A 23,117-nucleotide genomic window follows, 5' to 3' on the forward strand; every position below is an offset into this window, starting at 1 on the left:
CAAATAAGCATTTGACCTTTTCACACCTGTGTTACCCTGATTAGAATCTGAACCACACCCTAAAATATTCCAGATTTCACCAACCACCTGTTACTTCTGTAGTTCTTTAGAAAGAGTTTGATTTGAAACCCCCTTGAGCTCCTTGCCACTTCACATTAGCTACTTATATATTTTTTTTTTCTCAAACAGAAACACCATTATTGTCATTGTCCTTCGATACCTTCTCCCCTCCCTTCCCCCAGACTCTCTGAATTAAATAATTTGACCCATAAAGGCTTCATTGGAACTGCCTGCTCAACCTTTCCTCTCCTTTCTTTGAAATCTTTTTATTTTACTTTTATTTATTTATTTGTTTATTTATTTTTACCTTAGCCACACCTTTGCACCTATCCAAACCAAAACCAAATTTAAAAAAGAAAAAAAACCATTAACCCCACCACCCCCACCACCACACACACTTCCCTGATAGTTATTCATTCCCTCTCACCTCTTCCCTACAATTTGACCATAGCACCCTTCTGTTTCTCAGAACATATAAAAAGGAAGACCCCGCCCCATCCCAAAAAAGAAGAAACTTACTTCCCAAAGAAAGGGGTGGGGGTGAAATTCTTTCCTGCTTTTTGTTTCTTTCTCTCTGCTTTTTTTTTTTATTCCCATCTCCTTCACTGGTATTTTGACAACTTTATCTGATGAAGAATAAAGCTTAAAGTGTGTGTGTGTGTGTGTGTGTGTGTGTGTGTGTGTGTAGGAGAAAAAAATATTCTATCCCAATTCTTCTGTATCATGTAGAATTGCCAAAATATTTTTGGAGGGGAAGATAAATCACACACTTTGTCAATTTTTTTTTTTTTCTTTTAGTTTTAGTTTTACTTTTATTTTCATAAACTGTCTTTCCAAAGAGTAAACAAGGTTTACTTCAAAATCCTCTTCCTTCCTACTCGCCCACCCCCACCTCATCACAGCATCACCATCATCATCATCATCGCTGACAGCACCACATTCTAAACCTTGTCCCCCCTCTCTCTTTCTCTCTCTCTCTCATACAAACACACACACACACAAAAGGAATGTGAAGAGGTAGACATAGACATAGCTGTATGATTTAAGAATTTCGGTTCATGGCCTTGTGATATATGATTCCAAATTTGATTCCACTGCAGTTTCTATCCTTCCAAATCTACTCACAAGAGTGAGTTCAGCTCAGGGGTTAAAGTAGAAGACACTTGCCCAAGATTATTGCACGGTGGAATTGAACTCGAAACTATCATGGTTGGAATTTCAGTTGTGTACTCTGACGGTCATAACTTCTAAACTTGCCCTGCTGACCCCTGTGAGTACACAGGGCCAGTGAAACTCCCCGAGTAGCAAGAGACCGACTCAATCAAAGTTAAAATATTTTTAATCTCTACTATGACGTTGAGCACTCTTTCATATATATGTGTGTGAGTGTGTGTGGAAGCCAGCTGCTGGTGCAATAAGCTAATGACAAGCTTTGCTGGCATTTTGCATTGGCAGCAGTCAACCATGGTCTTGCTTGGTCATGAGTGGACAGCTATCATATCATCAAATATGTATATATATATATATATATATATATGTGTGTGTATTGGTATATATGTGTTTAAATGTATGTATATGCATATATATATATATATATATATATATATATATATATATATTCATATATGTGTGTGTGCATGAATGTATGTATGTAGATACATATATGTGTGTGTGTGTGTTTATATGTGCATGTGTATGTGTATATACTTTCGTGTGTGTGTGTGTGTATGCATATCAGCCCTAAATTCTTTCTCCCATTTTTCTTGTGTGTCCGGTTTCTAAACCAACTGCTTTAATTAACTGCATGTAATTAAAAAGGAATAATATGAGATGGCAATGCAAAGGGGGAAAAAAATAATTAAATAAATAAACTAATCTTGTAGAGTCTGCCTTTGCTTCACCCTCACCCCCACCCCCACCTCCCATACACACATGCCCATATATTCTGGTAGGGATTTGTGGGGTTGGGAATTAAGGAATTCATCTCTGAAATTTCTTAGCTTAGTTAAACCTGGAATATCAAATGATTGAAATTGTTGATCCATATCCAAGTAGACTGGATTATTATTATTATTATTTTATTATTATTATTATTATTATTATTATTATTATTATTATTATTATTATTATTATTATTAAGGCAGTGAGCTGAATTGTTAAGCATGTCACTCAAAATGCTTAGCAGTATTTCCCCTGGCTCTTTACATTCTGAGTTCAAGCTTCATCAAAGTCGATTAAAGTAAGCACCAGTCGAACACTGTGGTTGATGTAAATTGTCTTATCCCTTCCTCATAAAAAAATTACCGGCCTTGTGTTGAAATCTGAAAACATCATTATTATTATTATGAGAGTGAGCTAGGAGTATCAATAGCACACCAGAGAAAATGCTTGGGGGCATTACGTTCTGAGTTCAAATTCTGCCGGGGTCAACCTGCCTTCCATACTGGCACAGGTGGGATGGTTTGACAAGGGCCGGCCAAGCAGAAGCCTGCACCAGACTTCTGTAAGTATTTTGGCAGGATTTTTACGGTTGGATGCCCTTTCTAACACCAACCACTCAGCAGATTTCAGAGTCGATAAAATACATACCAGTTGAGCACTGGGGTTGATGTAATCGACCAGTCTCCTCGCACGAAATTTCAGGACTTGTGCCTATTGTAGAAAGGACTATTGTTATTATTATTATCATCATCATCATCATCGTTATTGAGTGAGAGAGCAGTGCATGCCATCAAAGTAACACTGGGGTAAAATATGCGAAGCCCAGTATACCCATCATGACTACCGGTCTGATAAGGGTACACCAGGCACATGCATCACAACCATATGTGTGTGACATAGTGATCTAATATCAAGATAGACAGTGCATGACCTCGCAAGTGGGGCCAAATTAGAATTTCCTTCAGGTCGAGTAGCCCACCTTGCTCAAAGGTCCCTGGAATAAGGGTTGAACAAAACACCCATGTTAAGGGAAACTGCTTTTAAAAGTGTGTGGCACATATCGGCATGGCTACTGACACAAGCATGGATGTGTGGTAAAAACTCTGCTTCCTGACCTCATCGTTTTGGGTTCAGTCTCATTGTATGGCACCTTGGGCAAGTGTCTTCTACAATTGCTTCTGCTAACTATATGGAAACTGGAAGAAGCCTGTTATGAGAGAGACAATAGTTAGTTCTTCCTAAAATCACATTCTGATGTCTTAGCATTGGAAGGACATATTACTTGATGTAATCTTAAATAAACTATGTCTGAATAAAAGACAGGGTGGTCACAATTTGGACACTTTCAATCAAGAAAGTATTTTCAAATATGAAAGAAATTTCCTAGTCTGCATTTACCCTCTGTGTATGTGTGTGTGAATGTCTCTCTCTCGCTTTCTCTCTCTCTCTCTCTCTCTCTCTCTCTCTCTCATTCTCTCTCTCTCTCTTTCTGCAAAGGGGCAGTACTTTGTCCCTTTTTTTCTTCAAACTAATAAAGGGCATGTACACATACAATAGCAATCACTTAGAGATACACAAACTTGACTTCAGTAGAAATGAGAATATGTGCATCGTTCATTTTAGATTTTGGGTTGTCAGATAAATTCATTTGTTTCTGGCCAATGTTATTGGAATTCTTCGAGTCAAGACCCTGTGATTTCTGCCATCGATTCATTTGACAAGCTAGTGGAACTTTGGCAGGAACTTCATAAAAAAAAACAAAGAGAATAAATTATTAAAATTATTTCTTAAAATTGTTAAAAAAAAAAAAAACATGGATTAAGATAAATAAATAAACAGATTAATGACTTTATCTGATAACCCAGCAATAGTCGCAGGCTCTCTCCCTATTGTAGTGTTGATCCAATACAGTGGTTCTCAACCTTTTAAATATCCGGGGCCAAAATCCAAAACCTGGATTTTTTTTCAGGGGGCAGCACTATAATAAAAGTATAAAAATAAAGACACATGTCAATTACAGAAAGATTTATTATATTTAAAGAGGGGTGGGGCGGCGCTTGAAGGCCACATGTGGCCCTCAGGGCTATGGTTGACAACCACTGATCTAGCTGCTTGTACTCCTTCAGTAATGTTTTCTCGTATTTACTCCTTTCACTAATGTCATATTTTGTTTGTTTTCTTGTTGTTGTTGTTATTGTTTTGTTTTTTTTTAATGTTTCTTCCACTCCACCCCTTTCCCCTTTTTGTTGTGCTAACATTTATATTCTTTGTCTTTAATACTAACATGTCTTTCTCTTATACTCTCTCCTTTATTGCTTTGTTTTTAAGTACTCTTTATACTCCTTTCATGAATGTAGAGACAGAAAGAGTATTAATAAAAACTCATGATCATTTTCTACCACTCTACCATTTTTGGTATTCGTTTTTTAAAATTCTATAACTTATACTAATACTACATCAATTCCATGCATTTTATGACCAGTGGCTCGTATTTAGCTCAGGTGTAAAATCATTCAAATTTCATTCCCATCATGCACCACCTTCAACAAACAAAAATCACCCCCCCCCCCTTTTCTCAATATATTATAATACACCATCATTTGATATCTATTTTCCATGCTGGCATGGGTTTTGCACACACATCATTGTCATCGTCATCATCATTTAACGTCCATTTCCCAAGCTGACACGGGTTGGACAGTTTGACAGGAGCTGACCAGCTGAAGGGCTGTTCAAGTTCCCTGTCTGTTTTGGCATGGCCTCTACATCTCGATACTCTTCCTAACGCCACATATATATATATATATATATATATATATATATATACACTCTCTGAGTGGTTGGCGTTAGGAAGGGCATCCAGCTGTAGAAACTCTGCCAAATCAGACTGGAGCCTGGTGTTGCCATCCGGTTTCACCAGTCCTCAGTCAAATCGTCCAACCCATGCTAGCATGGAAAGCGGACGTTAAACGATGATGATGATGATGATGATGCCCTGTAAAAGAACTTGGGAGGTTGGGCCTTCAACCAAGCCTTTTGTGACACCCTTAAAGCCTGGAACTTTTTTCAGCACCCCCTCTATACACACACACACATATATATATATATATATATATATATATATATATATATCATCATTTAACGTCAGTTTTCCATGCTGGCATGGGTTGGATGGTTCAACTGGGGTCTGGGAAGCCAGGAGGCTGCACCAGGCTCCAATCTGATCTGGCAGTGTTTCTACACCTGGATGCCCTTCCTAGCGCCAACCACTCCGTGGATGTAGTGGGTGCTTTTTACGTGCCACTGGCACAAGGGCCAGAGGAGGCTGGCAACGGTCACGATCGGTTGGTGCTTACACACACACATAAGGGGTTGCTGAAAAGTTCCTGGCTTTGGGGGGGGGGGGGGGTCACGAAAGGCTTGGTTGGAGGCCCAACCTCCCAAGCTCTTTTACAGGGCTTTGAAAAACTGAAGGACCTCTGCAATAAATGAGTGAATTTCAGAGGGGAATATGTTAAATAAAATAATAATTAACAGATCCCTCCTGTATTTTTCTTTTACCCAAAGCCAGGAACTTTTTAGCATTCCCTCCAGTTCATGTCATAAGAATTTTATAAACTTTCGAAAGAATGTGAAATGATTTTGATTTTTAAAGCATTGGCTCTCACGGCACATCCTATAAAGCTATAAGTAATACCATGTAAATATTGGGTTGAAAGAAAAATCCTTCTGCATAGAAAATGTCAAAAGCTCCTATTTATAGCTGTATGTGCTTCAAGACCCACAGTTCCTAAAAAAGAATTTTATATATGTATGTGTGTGTTATTACTTTTTGATTTTTATCTGAAGAATTATAGATAAGGAATTCTATACCTTTTTTTCTGCATGTATACTTTTGTAGCCCATTTCCAGTAAAGAAACCTGTGTAATGTGGAATTAAAGAGTTTCTTAATCCTTATAATGTAAACTACTTTCACACACACACACATATATATAAGCTTTATGAATAGACTTAGTAGATGGAAACTGAAAGAAGCACATGTATAAATATGTGTGGAGTGTGTGCATGTATGTGTTTATATCTGTAACTTAGCAGTTCAACAGAAGAAACCGATGCAATAATTACCAGGCTTAAAAAACAAGTACTAAAGTTGATTTATTCAACTAAAACCCCTTTAAGGCAGTGCTCCAGAGTGGCCACAGTCTAATGACTGAAACAAGTAAAAGATGAAAGATATATGTGCAGGCATGGCTGTGTGGTAATAAGTTTGCTTTCCAGCCACACGGTTCTGGGTTCAGTCCCACTGCGTGGCACCTTGGGCAAGTGTCTTCTACTATAGCCTTGGGCCAACCAAAGCCTTGTGAGTGGAGTTGGTAGACGGAAACTGAAAGAAGCCCATCATATATGTATAGATATATATGTGTGTGTGTGTGTGTGTGTTTCCGCCATCAAAATTGGTTTGTTTACATCCCTGTAACTTAGCAGTTCAGCAAAAAAAAAAATGATAGAATAAGTACTAGGCTTAAAAAAATAAGTCCTGGGGTCAATTTATTCAACTAAAACCCTTTAAGGTGGTGCTCCAGCATGGCCACAGTCGAATGACCGAAACAAGTTAAAGAATAAAAGAATATGTATTCACACACATACACTTACTCCTGTATTCCTTTCTTCAATTACTATAGTAAAACTGACCAAAGTCTTTATTATATACTCTTTTATCTCGTAGTTAACCATCTTTCCGTTTTTTTTTTCTATACTTCTTACTGCCTGCTTGTTTTGCAATTTTTTATATTTGTTATTAGTTTTTATTTAGTATATTAGTTTTTAAATTTTTATTTTATTTGTTATATATTTGTTTAAATTGCTTTAACACTGTGTTTTTGCCCGCCCGCCTACCCTCCCCGTCCCTTGCTTTGCCGACTAACCAACAATATATTAAAAAAGCTATTTCTAACTTTTTAAAAGAGTCTACCCTGTATTGCATGGCAGATGGCATCGGAAGAAATCCAGCTCGACCTCGAAGAGACAAATACGGTCGACGAAGATCACCCACATAGGAAAAAACGCCGATCTTGGAAGAACCATCGAGTCGACGTAGAGGAAGGCTTATATGCTTGCGATCAATGTGATAAAATGTTTAGCAAGCAGAGTTCACTTGCTAGGCATAAATACGAACATTCAGGTAAAAACTAGCATTTGATGAACTAAGTGGTGGGGGAGGGGAGAAAAATGTACATATGCAATGTTTGGTGAATGTCTTGGATGGGTTCTATGAGAAGTTCTAAAAAAAAAAAATCATGTTATTTGAAAGAAAATGTTTACCGTTTATTGATAGTCAGCTTTCTGGTTGGGATTAGTGAATAAATTGGGAGTGTAGTTCTTGTTTCTTTGATATCCATACATTTAGTTGTGCTTTGGGAGGATCGTCTGGCCAATAATAATACATGCACTGGTTCAATTCCACTTCTTTATTATTAGTCAAATGATTAAACATCTAACCAAGTAATCAATGGTTTGTTTGGTTTAAATCAGCGACTCTCAACCAGAGTGCATATTAGATTTTTGGGGGCCCACGGATGCAATATAGAAAATTGGGGGCCCGCAGTAATTTTTCAGAGGGCATGAAAAAAATTATGCTCCAGACCAGTAAAGTTTGTGCCATAAATTGGTTATGCGTCCACAATACACAATATATCTTAATATATGGTATAGTGGTTAAGATTGTGGGCTACTAACTCCAAGATTCCAAGTTCGATTCCAAGCAGTGACCTGAATAATAATAATACTAATAACATCGAAAAATACCTAAGGAATGAGAACCTAGGTTCAAAATTTCCCCAAGACACCTGATGAAGGCTGGAGGGTGTATCAGCCGAAACGTTGTGTTAAGAACAAACAAGATGAGGACAAATATCTGTCAAATGTAAATAATGTAAATAATTCCTCGTCTCTTAAATATAGAATTGAATTTTTATATAGTTCCTAATAATATTTAACCATAAAAATATTGCAGGATTTTTTTAACCCTTTAGCATTTAAGCCAGCCAGATCTGGCCCAAATATTCTGCTTGTTTTATGTTCGGTTCAGCCAGATCTGACCTCTCACACCTACCCAAGAATGTCATTCTAAGAATATAAAGCTACAAGATAATGTATGATTAATTCAAAATTATGTGAATTAGTAAGAATTATTACATTTGGCAGAATAATCTGAATGCTAAAGGGTTAAACATTGAAAGGGTACGAGGGTCCACCCAAGTAAAATAGCAATCAAAAGGGGCCATAGGTAACAAAAAAAAAGGGTGGGGTTGAGAACCCCTGATTTAAATAATTTCTTCTTGATCTTTTCAGTGACTTAGTCTTTTCCCCTCTCCCTCCTAAAACAACTAAATATTGACACCAGATACCCACCACCATAACTACCACCTACCCTTGTTGTCTAAATTACCTTGAAGAAAAAGAAAGAGAAGTAAACAGAATAAAGTGTTTGAACTTTTAACCTTTACTGAATTGCCCTTTTTTTCTTTGTTTGTCCCTTCCCAGTCAACAAGTAGTTGTCAGGTAGGTTGGTAGGTGAGAATGGTTGAGATGTGCCAGATTAAAAGTGGTAAAGGAATCTCTTTGTGTAGAATTCTTGCTACTGTTCTTGTTATTGTTATTGTTCTAGATCTTTCTAGGCAATATTGGATCAGGTTATATACCCTTGTGTGTGTGTGTAGGAGCAATAGAAAATATGGACTCAGAGAATGTATGTATGTATGTAATATATATGTATATGTATCCATATCTTTATATGTATGTGTGTATATATACATTCGTGTGTGTGTGTATATATATATATATATTGGATATCCTTGTTGCTTATTTTGATTTTAATCACCTTACTTTGAAATTGTATGGATAATACTGTACTAAATTCTGGTGCCTCAACTTAAGTACCATATTCATCTGAATCTAAATTTTTGCTGAACTTATATATATATATATATATATAAGAGTAATAGAAAATATGGACTCAGAAAATGTGTATGTATGTACATGTATATGTATCCATATATGTATGTGTATGCATACATACATTCGTGTGTGTGTGTGTGTGTATGTATGTATGTATGTATGTATATATATATATATATATATATATATATATATATATATATATATATCAGGAAGGACATCCAGCCATAGAAACCATACCAAAACAGACGATTGGAGCCTAGTGCAGCTTACCAGCTCCTGCCAAAACCATCCAATCCATTCCAGCACGGAAAAACTGATGATGACGATGATGACGATTATTGTATTAAATGCAACGCCTGTTTATTCACATCATCATCATCATCAGCATCATCGTTTAACGTCCGCCTTCCATGCTAGCATGGGTTGGACGATTTGACTGAGGACTGGTGAAACCAGATGGCTACACCAGGCTCCAATCTGATCTGGCAGAGTTTCTACAGCTGGATGCCCTTCCTAACGCCAACCACTCCGAGAGTGTAGTGGGTGCTTTTACATTGTTTTGAATTAATCATGCATTATCTCAGCTTTGAGATTCCAAGCTGCAGCAACACTGAACATCAGAAAGTACCTCTATATCGAAATGCAGGGTACAACTCCTCAGTACCTTCCTGCATTTTGCCCCACAATGAAACACAAAGTGATTCATAAAAGAGTAAACGAGAGCCTTAATGTAGTTGCTCAACCTGCCAGAAATTGCAGCCAAATTGTCCTTAAATGTAATCTTGGCTGTATAGAAAGACAGTGGCTGTCATGGCTGGACTACCATTGATTGACATGGCTGACCTAGGGTTAAACAATAAAAATGATATTTGCTCATTATACCAGAAATATTTTCAGTTATCTTTTACTTGGTTCAGTCATTGGACTACGACCATGCTGGGGCACCACCTTGATGTGTTTATTTATTTATTTCTTTTCAAGTCTAGTACTTATTCTATCAGTCTCTTTTTGCCAAACTGCTATGTTATGGGGACATAAATAAACCAACACCCGTTGTGAAAGCAGTAGTGGTATCAAACACAGACACTTACCACTCATACATACACATAACCGCAATGGGCTTCTATACAGTTTCCATGTACCAAATTCACTCAGAAGGCAGTGGTGAACCTAAAACTATAATAAAAGACATTTGCCTAAAGTGCCCTGCACTGGGAGTGAACCCCAAAACCTTGGGGTTGCAAAGCTAGCTTCTTAACCGCACAGCCATGCCTATGCCGATTCTAAACCAATATCTATATTATTATCTCTTGTCAAATTCTCCAGAACCATTCACATTAGAGATGATAGAGTGTTCTTTTTGAGAGGGAGATTTTTGGCTGCTCTTTCTAGCAAGTTGCACAACCCACACACTCATCCATCTGTATCAAGTCTTTCTGTGTCAGCAGAGTGGGCACAGTGGGTCTGGGTCTGGGTGTATCAAGCTACTTACATGTAGCACTTTTAGTTAAGTCCTCTCTTCCTTTCGACTAATCCTTCCTCTGATTAATCCTCTCCTGAATCACTCTTGTCGTGGATACCAGGTGTCACCACCAGGTAATTGGACATGTTGTTAGGGGTGGTGAAAGGGTGGGATGATTGTGTTTTGTTTAAGAAGCTGTACATTATCCTGGAAATAATTGCCTTTGATGTTGATGATAATGATTTTTAACACGTTTTCCATAATGTATTGCTCTCTCTCTCTCTCTCTCTCTATATATATATATATATATATATATATATGTATGTATATGTTTATGTCCCCGTAACTTAGCGGTTCGGCAAAAGAGGACGATAGAATAAGTACTAGGCATCCAAAGAATAAAGTCCTGGGGTCGATTTGCTCGACTAAAGGCGGTGCTCCAGCATGGCCGCAGTCAAATGACTGAAACAAGTAAAAGAGTATACAGTACAGTACTGTTTCTCCTTCATGGATTTTCACCTATTTTAGGGGTTTTTTGAAAGTAACACCCGCAATAGTCAAGGGTTTACTGTATATATGTAACACTTTGTAATTGCCCCCTTTTCTGTCTCCTCTCTCATTTCTGTACTATCTTCCTCTCCTCTGGCCCCTAAAAGTTTATATTCCATTGATTCCTTTTCCATTGAACTTGTTCACTAATACTTGTGTCTTTCTTTTCTTTTCTTTCCATTTTCACACGTTCCTGAATCCTCCTCTTTGGCAGGAGCACGTCCGTTTGTGTGTGATGAGTGCCCGAAGGCGTTCAAACACAAGCACCACCTAACCGAACACAAGCGGCTGCACAGCGGTGAGAAACCATTCCAGTGCAAGAAGTGCTCCAAGCGCTTCAGTCATTCTGGTTCTTACAGCCAACACATGAACCACCGCTACAAATACTGCAAACCACCGAAGCATGACGAGGAAGACGACATCGGCGCGAATGAGTGAATGGGCTACTTACATCATCAGAAATAACATCAAACTACCACTACTACTATGATTACTACTGCTACCACCACCACTACTACTACTACAGCTCCTACTACAACTACTACTACTACTACTACTATTATTGCTACGTCATCCATGATAACAATTGCATCGATAACATCAACACTGCCACTTTGTTTCATTGACAACAACAACAAAAACAACACCGACAACAACAACATACAACATACAACTACATCATTAACTGCAACAACAGTTACACCTCCACCACCTCCACTGCCACTTTGCTGAGTAACAACAACAACAACACGAACAACGGCAAGTACATCAGCATCGTCATTATCATTGTGATCATCGTAACCGTCGTCATCATTACCATTAACCGTCATCATTATCATTATGTTCAACGGGAATAACTGTCATTATTAAATATAGTTATAGCAGCAATATTCGTTTTTTTTAAAAAAATTTTCTTTTTTTTTTTTTTTTTAAATAGCCGCAATAATAATAATAATAACAATAATAATAATAATATAATCTTTCCCTCCCCACAAAAAAAAACATGAAGAATCACAGAAACATGGTGCTGGAGGGAAATGGCAATAATGGGTACAGCTGGTGCCATCAACACATACCCTTCTCTTCCATTTCTACTTAATGTATATATACATATATATATATATATATATATACACACACACACACACACACACACACACACATCACATATGTGTATATATATATATATATATATATATACACATGCACGTGTACTTTGAGCTACAGAGGTGTTGTGTTCCTGGGAAAATCTTACCATGATGTGGAATTTCAAAATGCAAAATTTCTTTTCACATTTGGCTTTCTCTGTTGCATAACATGAGTAATGATAAGGAACTGCATTTTGCTTTACAGAATTCTGTGTTGTGGCACCAGTTCCAGGCACACAACATATCTGAAATCCAGGAGCTACCTGTATGTGTATATATATATATATATATATATAAACATACATATAAACATATATATATATATATATATGTGTGTGTGTACAATGTATATATAAACCACAGATGGGACCACAACAAAAAGATGAGAATGATGATGGTGATGATGATGATAGGAGGAGGGAGAAGCTTATGTTTATGTGTGTGTGTGTATGTATGTATGTATATATATATACACTGAGAGCAGCAGTATCTGCCATGGTATTCCAAGGAATGGAAATGCAGAAGTAATAATATTAGAAATAAAAATCGTTATCAAGAGAATTAAGCAACCAAATGAAAACTCTATTAATTATATCACTTAATTAAAACAGAAACAACAACACTAACAAAGAACATGGTCAAAACCACATGAAGGTCAGAGGTCATATGTACAATTTTCCTCCACCTACCACCTCACCCTCCTTCCTTCTGCTATAAATAACATCCCATACACCTCAGGATTCACAGGATGATGGTGCATGCAATCACCACTTCTCTCACTACCACCACCACCACCATTCCCACCGCATTTCTCTCCCATATTTGGTATGCCCTAATTATACATGAAATTCCTGCTGCTCCCTAAATTTGGTCACATTTTAATATAATAATTCCTTAGTGGGGGTAGCACTTTCCCCCATTTGTTGATATAATACACATGCTTCCAAATCTATCTATTTAAAGATATATATATATATATATATATATATATAGGTATAATATATATACATATATATATATATATATATATATATATATATATATATATATATATATATATATATATATATATATATATATATATATATATATATACATATATATATATATATATATATATACATATATATATATATATATATATATATATATATACATATATATATATATATATATATACATATATATATATATATATATATATATATATATATATATATACATATATATATATATATATATATATATATATACATATATATATATATATATATATATATATATACATATATATATTTATATAGATATATATATATATGCATATATATATTTATATCGTGCACGTGTATATATTTTTTTTGATAGATTTTTTGAATTTTTTTTTATAGATTTGGTTTTTTAATGTCTATTTTAGTGCCTTTACTTCTTTCTCTTTTCTATGTGCATACGCAATATGAATTAAAAAAAGGCACATGTACACACACATGCAGATGCACACTTGCACATGACACACATTTGCATATACAGTATGCATAAATGTATAAATATTAGATCTATATACATACATATCTATCATAACGCGTACACACATATATGTGTCGCATATATACATACATACACACACACACACACACATGTAGATATGTACGTATGTATATATATATATATATATATATATATATATATATATATGTATGTATATGTATACATGCATGTATGTGTGTTTGTTTTTTTTTTCTCTTTTACTAGAAAAAATACAATATGAGAAATATTAGGAAAAAGACGAGATAGAGAACATAATAAATGATGATGATGGTGAAGGTGTGGTGTGGTGACGTAGATTATGGTCAAGGAAGAATATTCTGGGCACAGACATGCACACACACACACACACACACACACAATATTACACATACATAATTCAGATTTTTTTTTTTTTTTTTTTTCATATTTTCACCCCCGTGTCTTTCCTCAAGTAACCTCTCATTTTATGTTGTTTTTTTGTTTTGGTTTTTTTTAACTTCCTTCTTGCTCATAAAATACTGGAAAAAACAAAATCACCAACAGCAGTAATAATAATAATAATGATTATAATGATAAAACACCAACAAAATGGCTGCGTTAACAACAGCAACAGCATCATCATCTGTCTTCTAATGTTGAGTGGAAAAGAAAAACAAGCAGTGGTGATGTTAAAATAAAAGAAATGATAACTAAATCTGAAATATAAGACAAAATACAAATTATGAAAAAAAAAAATATATATATATATATATATATATATACATATATATATATAAAACAAACAACAAGAAAATATTGAAATCTGTATAAAATATTGATTGATATCAAAAACTCTGAGACCCACTTTCCTCTTTGAATGAAGAAATGAACTTATTTGACCTGACCATATATCATTCTTAAGTTCCCTTGAATTTCAAGTTTTTTTGTTTTTTTTCTTGTGGGTAAAAAGAAAACAAACCAAATAACAAAACGTATAACAAAAATATAAAAATGATAAAAAAGGTATAAAAAATAGAGGGGTTTAATTCTCCCCCTAAAAATCATCACTTATTCAATGCAAGCAATGATATAATAGGGACCTATGTTTGTTTTTGTTTTTTTTTTAATCCCCCCACTTTCCGATTTACATGTCAGTTTTAATGAAATGATGTATTATTAGTAAGTCCGATGTAAGATAATGATTGGTATTGATCCTTTGAAAAGAAAACAAAAATTATCAGTCAATTTATTTGCCCCCACCGCACCCTCCTCCAGAAGAAGAAAGGGCTGGGTGTGACCTTGTTTCCTTGAAATTTACTGACCATAATATTTCACATTTTGCTTCCAGTTTTTTGTTTTTTTTTTCCAAAGAAAAAATTTTTTTTTTTCCCTGCTTATTTTTTTTCTTCCATAATCGTCTTCCAAAATAAAAGCTTAACAGTTTTACAGGGATGTATATGTGTGCGTATGAGTGTGTGTATACATATAGAACTATATATATATATATATATATATATATATATATATATATATATATATATATTTACATATGTATATATATTATATGTATATATATATATATACCATGTACATAAGAAAGTGTATAAAGCTGTGTGAGTGTGTATATGTTTGTATGTATATGTTTATGTGTATGAAATATATGGACCAATGGATATGAAAGAAGTCAAAACCCCTCCCATCTTCAAGCTCCCTTAACTCTAACTGCTATGCTCCCTTTTTTTTTTTACTTCTAAAAATGGGGTCCAAAACTGATTAACTTCGCTGTTTTTTTGGGTTTTTTTTAATCTCAAAATTCTTCCAAATGCTCTTCCAATGTTTTTTGCATTTTCTTTTTGTTTGTTTGTTATTGTTGTTTGTTCTTAATTTAAAAATCAAAAAAAAACATGTTGTTTTCTGCCACTTTCTCTCTCTCCTCTCCTCTTTCTTTCCCTATGTCTCTCACATGTACATGTGTGTGTGTGTGTATGTATACTTATATATATATATATATATATATATGATTATAAACACACATACATATGAATATGTATATCCAAATATTACATTCTCTGCCAATGTTGGCATTGTTGAGACGAATCAGAACCAAGGTAATAAAAAAAATAAAAAAAACACAAAAATCAAAAGTGTTAAGAAATTTTATTGAACCAAAGAATTTTTTAAATCTATTTTTTCTTCTATTTTGTATTTTCTTTAGTGGTTTATATTATTTTAATATGTCTCTTTTTTTTATTTAAATTTTAATGACATAAAAGATATTGTTATTATTATTATTATTATTATTATTATCATTATTTTTAATTTGATGTGTATTGGTATATTGTGTGTGTGTGTGTGTGTGTGAGTGAAAGAGAAAGAGATAGAGAGACGGTTTGCTATTTGTCTGTCTGCCTCTGTGCAGATGGATGTGTGTGTGTGTGATGTGCTGTGGTGTAAATTCTTTATATTTTTCTGAAAGTGTGTGTCTGCTTAATTTTAGGTCTCTGCAAGGGTTTACAAAGGATTTTTTTTTCTTGCTAGGAACATTGGAATGGAAGAGACAAACATGTGTGTGTGCAAGTGTATACAATAGCATTATCATTAATCATGTACAGTTTCTTTGGATCAATTTTCCTTTTTTTAATCTGTGAGAAAGCCATTTATTCCTCTACTCAACACCCCTGCCCTTCAAGCAAACTACCAAAAAAAAAAAAGCATCTTGAAATGTGGGGTCACGGGATGAGGGAAGGAAGCAGGAGATTGGAAGAATAAAAGATTTTTAAAAGATATAAAAAGAATTTTTTTTACAAAAAAATTTTTTTTTAAATATAAGCGGTGTAGAAAGGGTTTAATTTGACCAAAAATTAAGGCCAGCTTTTTAAGCAATGGCTACAAAATTAAGGAAGGGACCAGTTGATCACAGTTTGAACCAACCAAATAAACAAAACACATTAAAATACATTTCCAAACAAAAAACAAATATAATCTTTTATATATATATTTTTTCTTTGTTTCTTTTTACCACTTTTTTTTATTTTTTGATTATTCATATTTTTATTTCTATTTTTATTTTTTAAATATATAAATGTTTAATCGCTGTTTTTGGTTCTTGTTTTTTTTTTCTTTAATCATAATCTAGTCCAACTTTACCTTTCATCTCTTCCCCTTAAGTAGATGTATTTGGTACCAGTAATATATATATATATATATATATATATATATATATACATACATATATATATATGTAAGCTAGATCAAGGTGGACTGATCGATTGTATTGGCTTTACACCTGTTTTCCATTTCACATGTGACCTTGGGCCTAAGAAAGAAAATATTACAATTATTATTATTATTATTATTATTATTATTTTAAAAGGAACCATGAGGCTGGCAGTGCATATAGTTAATAGTGAGTCACAGCTCTTTTACAATATCTTGTTACATACCTCACTGTTCTGGGTTCAAATTGCCCTTTCAGTGATTGCTGGACAGTTTTACAAGATTGCCTTTCACTCCTATAAGGGTCGTTTAAAAGAATAAAAACATGATAATAAGCTAGAGAAAGAGGAGGAGGAGGACTAGGAGAAGGAGGAACAGAAGGGTTGAAGTCGGGTCCATTGAGGGCCACCCTTTCGCCTTTACATTATATTCTGGCATTGTGCCTAGACAAAAGAAGCCATTATTATTACATTTAAGGATATATAGGGGTTTAAAATACATGTATATATATGTGTATATATGTTTGCATTTTTGTGTATTGAAATGAGTGTGTGTGTGTGGAGCCTGTGTGCCTGCAGTGTTTTTATTTATTGTTTGTTTTCTTTGCCTGTGGCCTCAGTCTAAACTCAGTGTCTTCATAAGTTCCTGCAAGTATTTGAAATGGTTCTGCTATTGCTCTCTCAACCAACCAACATAACATCTTTTTTTTTTTTTTCCATCAAAGCCTTACTCTCTTTTCCAAAAATGTTTTACCGTTTTTCCAGACTCTGGAATTCTTGCAATAATTCACCTCTCTTCATCCTTTTCATACTAATGTTCATTTGTTTTCATTTTATTTCATTTTATTTTTTCATCACTTATTCAAAGGGAGGAGAGACAATGCTGATGATACCCTCTCTTTTATGTTTTTCAAGAACCTTAACTAAAGTCAGCCATTTGGTGGCTTTAGTAGGAATGGTGTTTTACTCTCATTAGTGGTACTAATACTACTAGTACCGCTACAAAGTATTGATATTAAAAATTCAAGCCGAATCACTTCATTCTTTCAGAGAAAAATCATTATTGTCATCTAATCTTGTTTTACCTTTTCATATAAATACGTACGCAGCCTTGTGCCTAGGACATCATTATTATTGAACTGTCGTTGATCTCACTTTTAGTATGAATGTGAGAGAAATTATTATTATTATTATTATTAATTATTATCATCATCATCATCATCAACAACATATGTGTTTAGTGTCTTAACTGAAATGCTTTTTTTATGTTCTGAATTTAAAAGTACTTCTTGGGAGGTCACTAAATTAGTGCCAGTGACATACTGGATCAAACCTCCCTCTTTTGGCCTTGTACCTACAGTAGAAAGGATTATTATTATTATTATTATTATTATTATTATTATTATTATTATTATTATTATTATTATTATTATTATTACGGTGGTGGTGGTGGCAGGCTGGCAGAATCGTTAGCACGCTGGGCTTAGCAGCATTCTATCCGTCTTTATGTTCAGAGTTTACACTCCGTCAAGGGTGACTTTGCCTTTCATCCTTTCGGGGTGAGTAAATTAAGTGCCAGTGAAACACTGGGGTCCATGCGATCGACCAGTCCCCTCTCCAAAAATTTCAGGCCTTGTGCCTTTAGTACAAGGGATTAATCATTATTATTATTATTATTATTATTATTTATTGATGTTATCAGTTGAACCAGTAAAATCCAACAGAAATGCGTTTGTCTTTTTCTGTCTTTTGCTTTCAATCCTGCTTCATTCTGCTCTTTTACGTAACTCGGTTCCTTTATTGTTCTCTAGTTAGCAAAATGGTAAATGTGTGTGGGAAGGGGAAGAAGTTTATGTTGTTAGTTCCAACAGTATGATGATGATGATGATGATTTAGAAAAAGAGAAACATTTTTAAGTGCCTATTATGTTTAAATTGCTTTGTTAAGGTTTACTTCTTTTTAAAAAAAAAAAACATTTCTGTCTTTCTATACTCTCTCTCTCTCTTTCTCTCCCTGTTTTCCTTCTCTTCCTTGGTGTCTCATTTTCATTCATGATCCTAACAACAACATATTTCTATGCATTGTATGCAAGAGGACAGACACACATATAAATGCATACATACATATATATGTGTGTACATATATATATAATATACATATATATATGCATGCATTTATAGAGAGGGTGTCCATAAATTACCTTTACAATTTGAAAAGTTCAGAAAAAATTTTTAAATAAGAATAATTCAGCAGAGTTTATTGGAAAACAAAGGCAAAGAAATGAAGTTTTATTAGAAACATCAGAACATGTCCACATGGGCTCCATTGGTTGCATTGCCAATACATCTAGACAATAATTTCTTGAAGTTGTAAAGATAATTTATGAACACTATATATATATATATGCATATAATATGTAAGTGTATGTATGTATTTGATAGCACATGGGTTTAGCTCATCTTGTGATGGTCAGCTGTAGCCATCAACAAGCTTTTTGATGAATGCATCTCGCTCACAAACACACACATGCATCTCTCTCACACACACACACACACATCCATTTTTATTACAAACTCTTAATGACCATTTAAATGTTTTAGGTGGGTTTTTTTCTTTTATATGAAAACCAAACTATACAGAGAAATTCTGTCCTGTGTATATAAAAGGGCAATGTTTAATTATAAAGCTGTAATTAAAAATCTAATAGACTTATGGGTATTTAAACATTTTTGTATGATATCCTATTTTTTATTTTTTTTTGTTTTTTAATTTTCTTAAATTTAAAAAAGAAAAAAATCATTATCATTATTATTATTATATTTCAATTCCGTTGAGGTTGACTTTGCCTTTCAACCTTTCAGGGTTGATAAATTAAGTACCAGTGAACTACTGGGGTCAATATTATCAACCAACCTCTTCCCTCAAAATTTCAGGCCTTGTGCTTTTAGTAGAAAGGATTATTATTATTATTATTATTATCAAAAGTTGTCATCACTTCATGTTTCATATTTCTGTGATGAATGCATTCAGGGTTTAGATTCGGGGAGGACTGAAAAAAAATAAAGTGGCTTCGTTAAATGTTGTAGGTTCAGCAGTTCAAATCTTGACCAAGGCAACTATGTTTAAGGGTTTTTTTTTTTTTTTTTTAAGAAGAGAGCATTGGATAGGATGCATAGTGCTGTAAGTTCAAATCCCACCCTGATCAACTTTGCCTTTCATCTTTTTCGGGTGGACAAATAAAATAAATTACCAAACCAGGGTGGTAGTACAGCAAGAGAATGTTAGAGCTTCAAATTGTGTCTACACCAGCTCTTTGCATTCTGAGTTTAAATTGTGCCCTGGGGCACACACACACACACACACACACACATATATATGTATGTATGTATATATAAATGTTGAACGATGAAAATGAGAGTGCTCAACAGTGGTGCATAAAATTTCTTTATTTGTGAATTAAGGGCTACCATTGGTTTCATGTTAAGAAACGTAGGAAAATATTCTAGTGTCTTAATTTTTCAAGCCGATCACATAGAGAAAGGTGCGCACCTCCATTTTGGAAAATGCAACCTGATATGTCGTATGTATATATATATATATATATAGAGAGAGAGAGAGAGAGACTGCTGACATTTCATGAAAATCCCAGAGTTTATTTCGAACTTCACTAAATAATTTTTTTTGATATATATATATATATATATATATATATATATATATAGGGACAATTCACAAAAAAACAAAAGACGAAGACAGGTGGTGTAGAAAACAAACTGATGTATTAGTATAACGCTCGGGAATTGAAAAAGTCTTTGACGTTTTGAGCCTACGCTCTTCCACAGAAAGAAACAAGGAGAGAAAAAAATGTGTGTAGTGGTTAGCGATCTATCATGGCGAATCATATATATGTGTGTGTGTGTGTGTGTGTATGTATTCATGTCTAGCAGTTGATAGTTGGAAAGATACCCTTCTGCTTTAAAAAGCAAAAAAATAATGGTGAGAACTTCATCAGTAGCAATAACAGAAGAATTATTAGAATATAATGATAATCAAGTACTTTGTTATCTTTCAGTTGAAGAACACTGCCTTTGTTTCAGTTAATATTGAAAAAAACAAAAGAATTTAGCAACATAACTTTGTCGTTATTAAGCTGTTGTTTAAAACCAATTAAAATGACATTTTGCTGGAAGATTTTAATTTAAAACATGAAGTTTGTATCATAGAACGAAGGGCAATTTCAGGCAGGTTAGTACCAAAATGGTCTGATCTATTTCATTGCAGTAATGAAGAATTTTGGTAAAGCCTCCTTTTCTGTTCTTTTGCTCTGCCTTCCATCACCATCTTATTAATTCTAATTACTGGGCTAAATAACTTAAACTAAAAACTCATTCATACATTTAAAGGCAGTGCCTCTGTATGGTCTTGTCTGTGATGGCTAAAACTAACTAAAAACACTGACGTGTGTGTTAAAGGGTGATGTACATGGTCCCTTGTTCTTCAGGTCATCGTTTTGTGACCTTGGGCAAGACATCTAACTTTGCTTTGCCTGACTGAATCTGAATTATAGAAAATAAATAAATACACAAACTTTTTACTGACTTCATGTAGCGTGAGACATTGGTTAGCACTAGGAGGGGGCATCTCTTACCACAAGCCTTGACATTATATACAAACATAGTTAAATGAGTGTAAAACTGGATATATATATATATATATATATATATATACACATACATACATACATACATATATATTTATATTGTTATATTTGGGGATGGTCATTTTTGGTTTGTTGCCGACTAACCACACGTGCTGTATTTTTGGTCATCACTTCAGCATTATTATTCCTCTTATTTTAGTGTTCTTTGTCCGAAATCTTCCGTCACACATCCTGTGACCTCAGCTGAAGTAAAAGACCAGATATATAATGTGTGGTTAATAGGCAAAAAAATTATAGCCATCTCCAAATATAACAATATCTGTTTCAACACATGATTTCACATCAGAATCTTACAAAACAAATACATAAATGTAATGTATATATATATATATATATATATATATATATATATATATATATATATGTGTGTATATATATTGTACTAAAATCTATTGAATGTTCCTTCTGCTTAATTAATGGTAAATCATTTTTATATATAACTTGACAGAAAAACAAGCATTAATATTGTGTGTGTGTGTTTATTCTGGGTTCCAATTCCAGCTCTTGTTACTAGAAAAAAAATGGGATTTTTCAGGACCCACCGAAAGAAGTAATAGGGTTGGGAATTCCTTAGGTAAGTTACCTGGGTATTTTAACTGAATACTCTTAATGACAGCACACCAGCTGGTGGCTTTCAAATTAATACATAAGGAATCAGGGATAAATGTTCATTTAGTGGACAAGGTATGTTTCCTTAGAAGGCAAACCTTTATAGGTTGCAAATTCTTAGTTTCACCTTTTCAATTTTCAAACAAGTTACAATTCAAACAGCTTCAGTATGAAAACTATCCTTTGTCCTCATCAAATTGTATGCAAAAAAAAAGAAGAAAAAGGTGGGGAAAGAGAAAAGAAAAAAAAATTTTTAAGCAAAACACCTCTTAACTATATTTGGGTAGAATAAAAAATAAGGAAATTTTTCAAAAATCAGCAAAAAATATACATAATATGAAATAAAACACTTATGGCAATGGTATTTCTATATTCCTTTGGTGGTAGCACTTTTTTTTTCTGCTATTCTTCAAAAATACGTCTAGAAAATTGTTCCACCTTCTCTCTTCCAGTTTTCAGAATTTTTTTTTTTTTTTTTTGTAACTTTTCCCATTCAAAAGTAATTCAATAAAATTCCTATTAAAATTAAAACTTTAACTCCGGAAGCGCCTATAAATTAAAAGCAAAAGTATTCATTAAAAAGTTTCTTTTTCTTTTTTTTATTATTTGTTACTAATTTTTCAAAAAGTATTTGCCTTTATGCTATTTTTCTTTTTCTTTTAATGTTTTTGTTGGGTTCTTTTTTTTTTAAAACTTTGAATTAAAATTGTTAACCGTTTTGTAGAGAACTCTAAATAATGGAATTTCGGCAGCAGTAAAATGTCCAAGTTCTCTTTTATACATTTTTTATTATCGCGTGTTTTCTTTGAAATTGAGTTAGTTCTTTGATTATTAACATTCTTCAGGTAAACCATTCCAATCAGTAAACACCGAGTCAATTCCAAACAACTATAGCTCCTTCCTCTTCTACCAATCTGTGGCCTTGTGCCTATAATAGAAATCATCATCA

General features: G+C 33.8%; 1 protein-coding gene across 4 annotated transcripts in view; it reads left to right on the forward strand.

The window, feature by feature from the left end:
- LOC106881604 (zinc finger protein 1) overlaps positions 1-11,614 on the forward strand; it is a 228,818-nt gene extending 217,204 nt beyond the window's left edge. For 3 of the 4 annotated variants that reach the window (XM_089364145.1, XM_089364144.1, XM_089364146.1), the window contains 2 exons: positions 6,968-7,184; positions 11,188-11,614. In XM_089364145.1, the coding sequence (XP_089220271.1) occupies positions 6,968-7,184; positions 11,188-11,411 (441 nt within the window). In that variant the 3' untranslated portion in view covers positions 11,412-11,614. The remainder of the gene's footprint in view (positions 1-6,967; positions 7,185-11,187) is intronic. The other variant, XM_052973921.2, reaches the window with a different exon arrangement.
- The last annotated feature ends 11,503 nt before the right edge of the window (positions 11,615-23,117 follow it).

This window comes from Octopus bimaculoides, chromosome 16 (genome assembly GCF_046866305.1).
Source record: "Octopus bimaculoides isolate indiv1 chromosome 16, ASM4686630v1, whole genome shotgun sequence".
Taxonomy (NCBI): domain Eukaryota; kingdom Metazoa; phylum Mollusca; class Cephalopoda; order Octopoda; family Octopodidae; genus Octopus; species Octopus bimaculoides.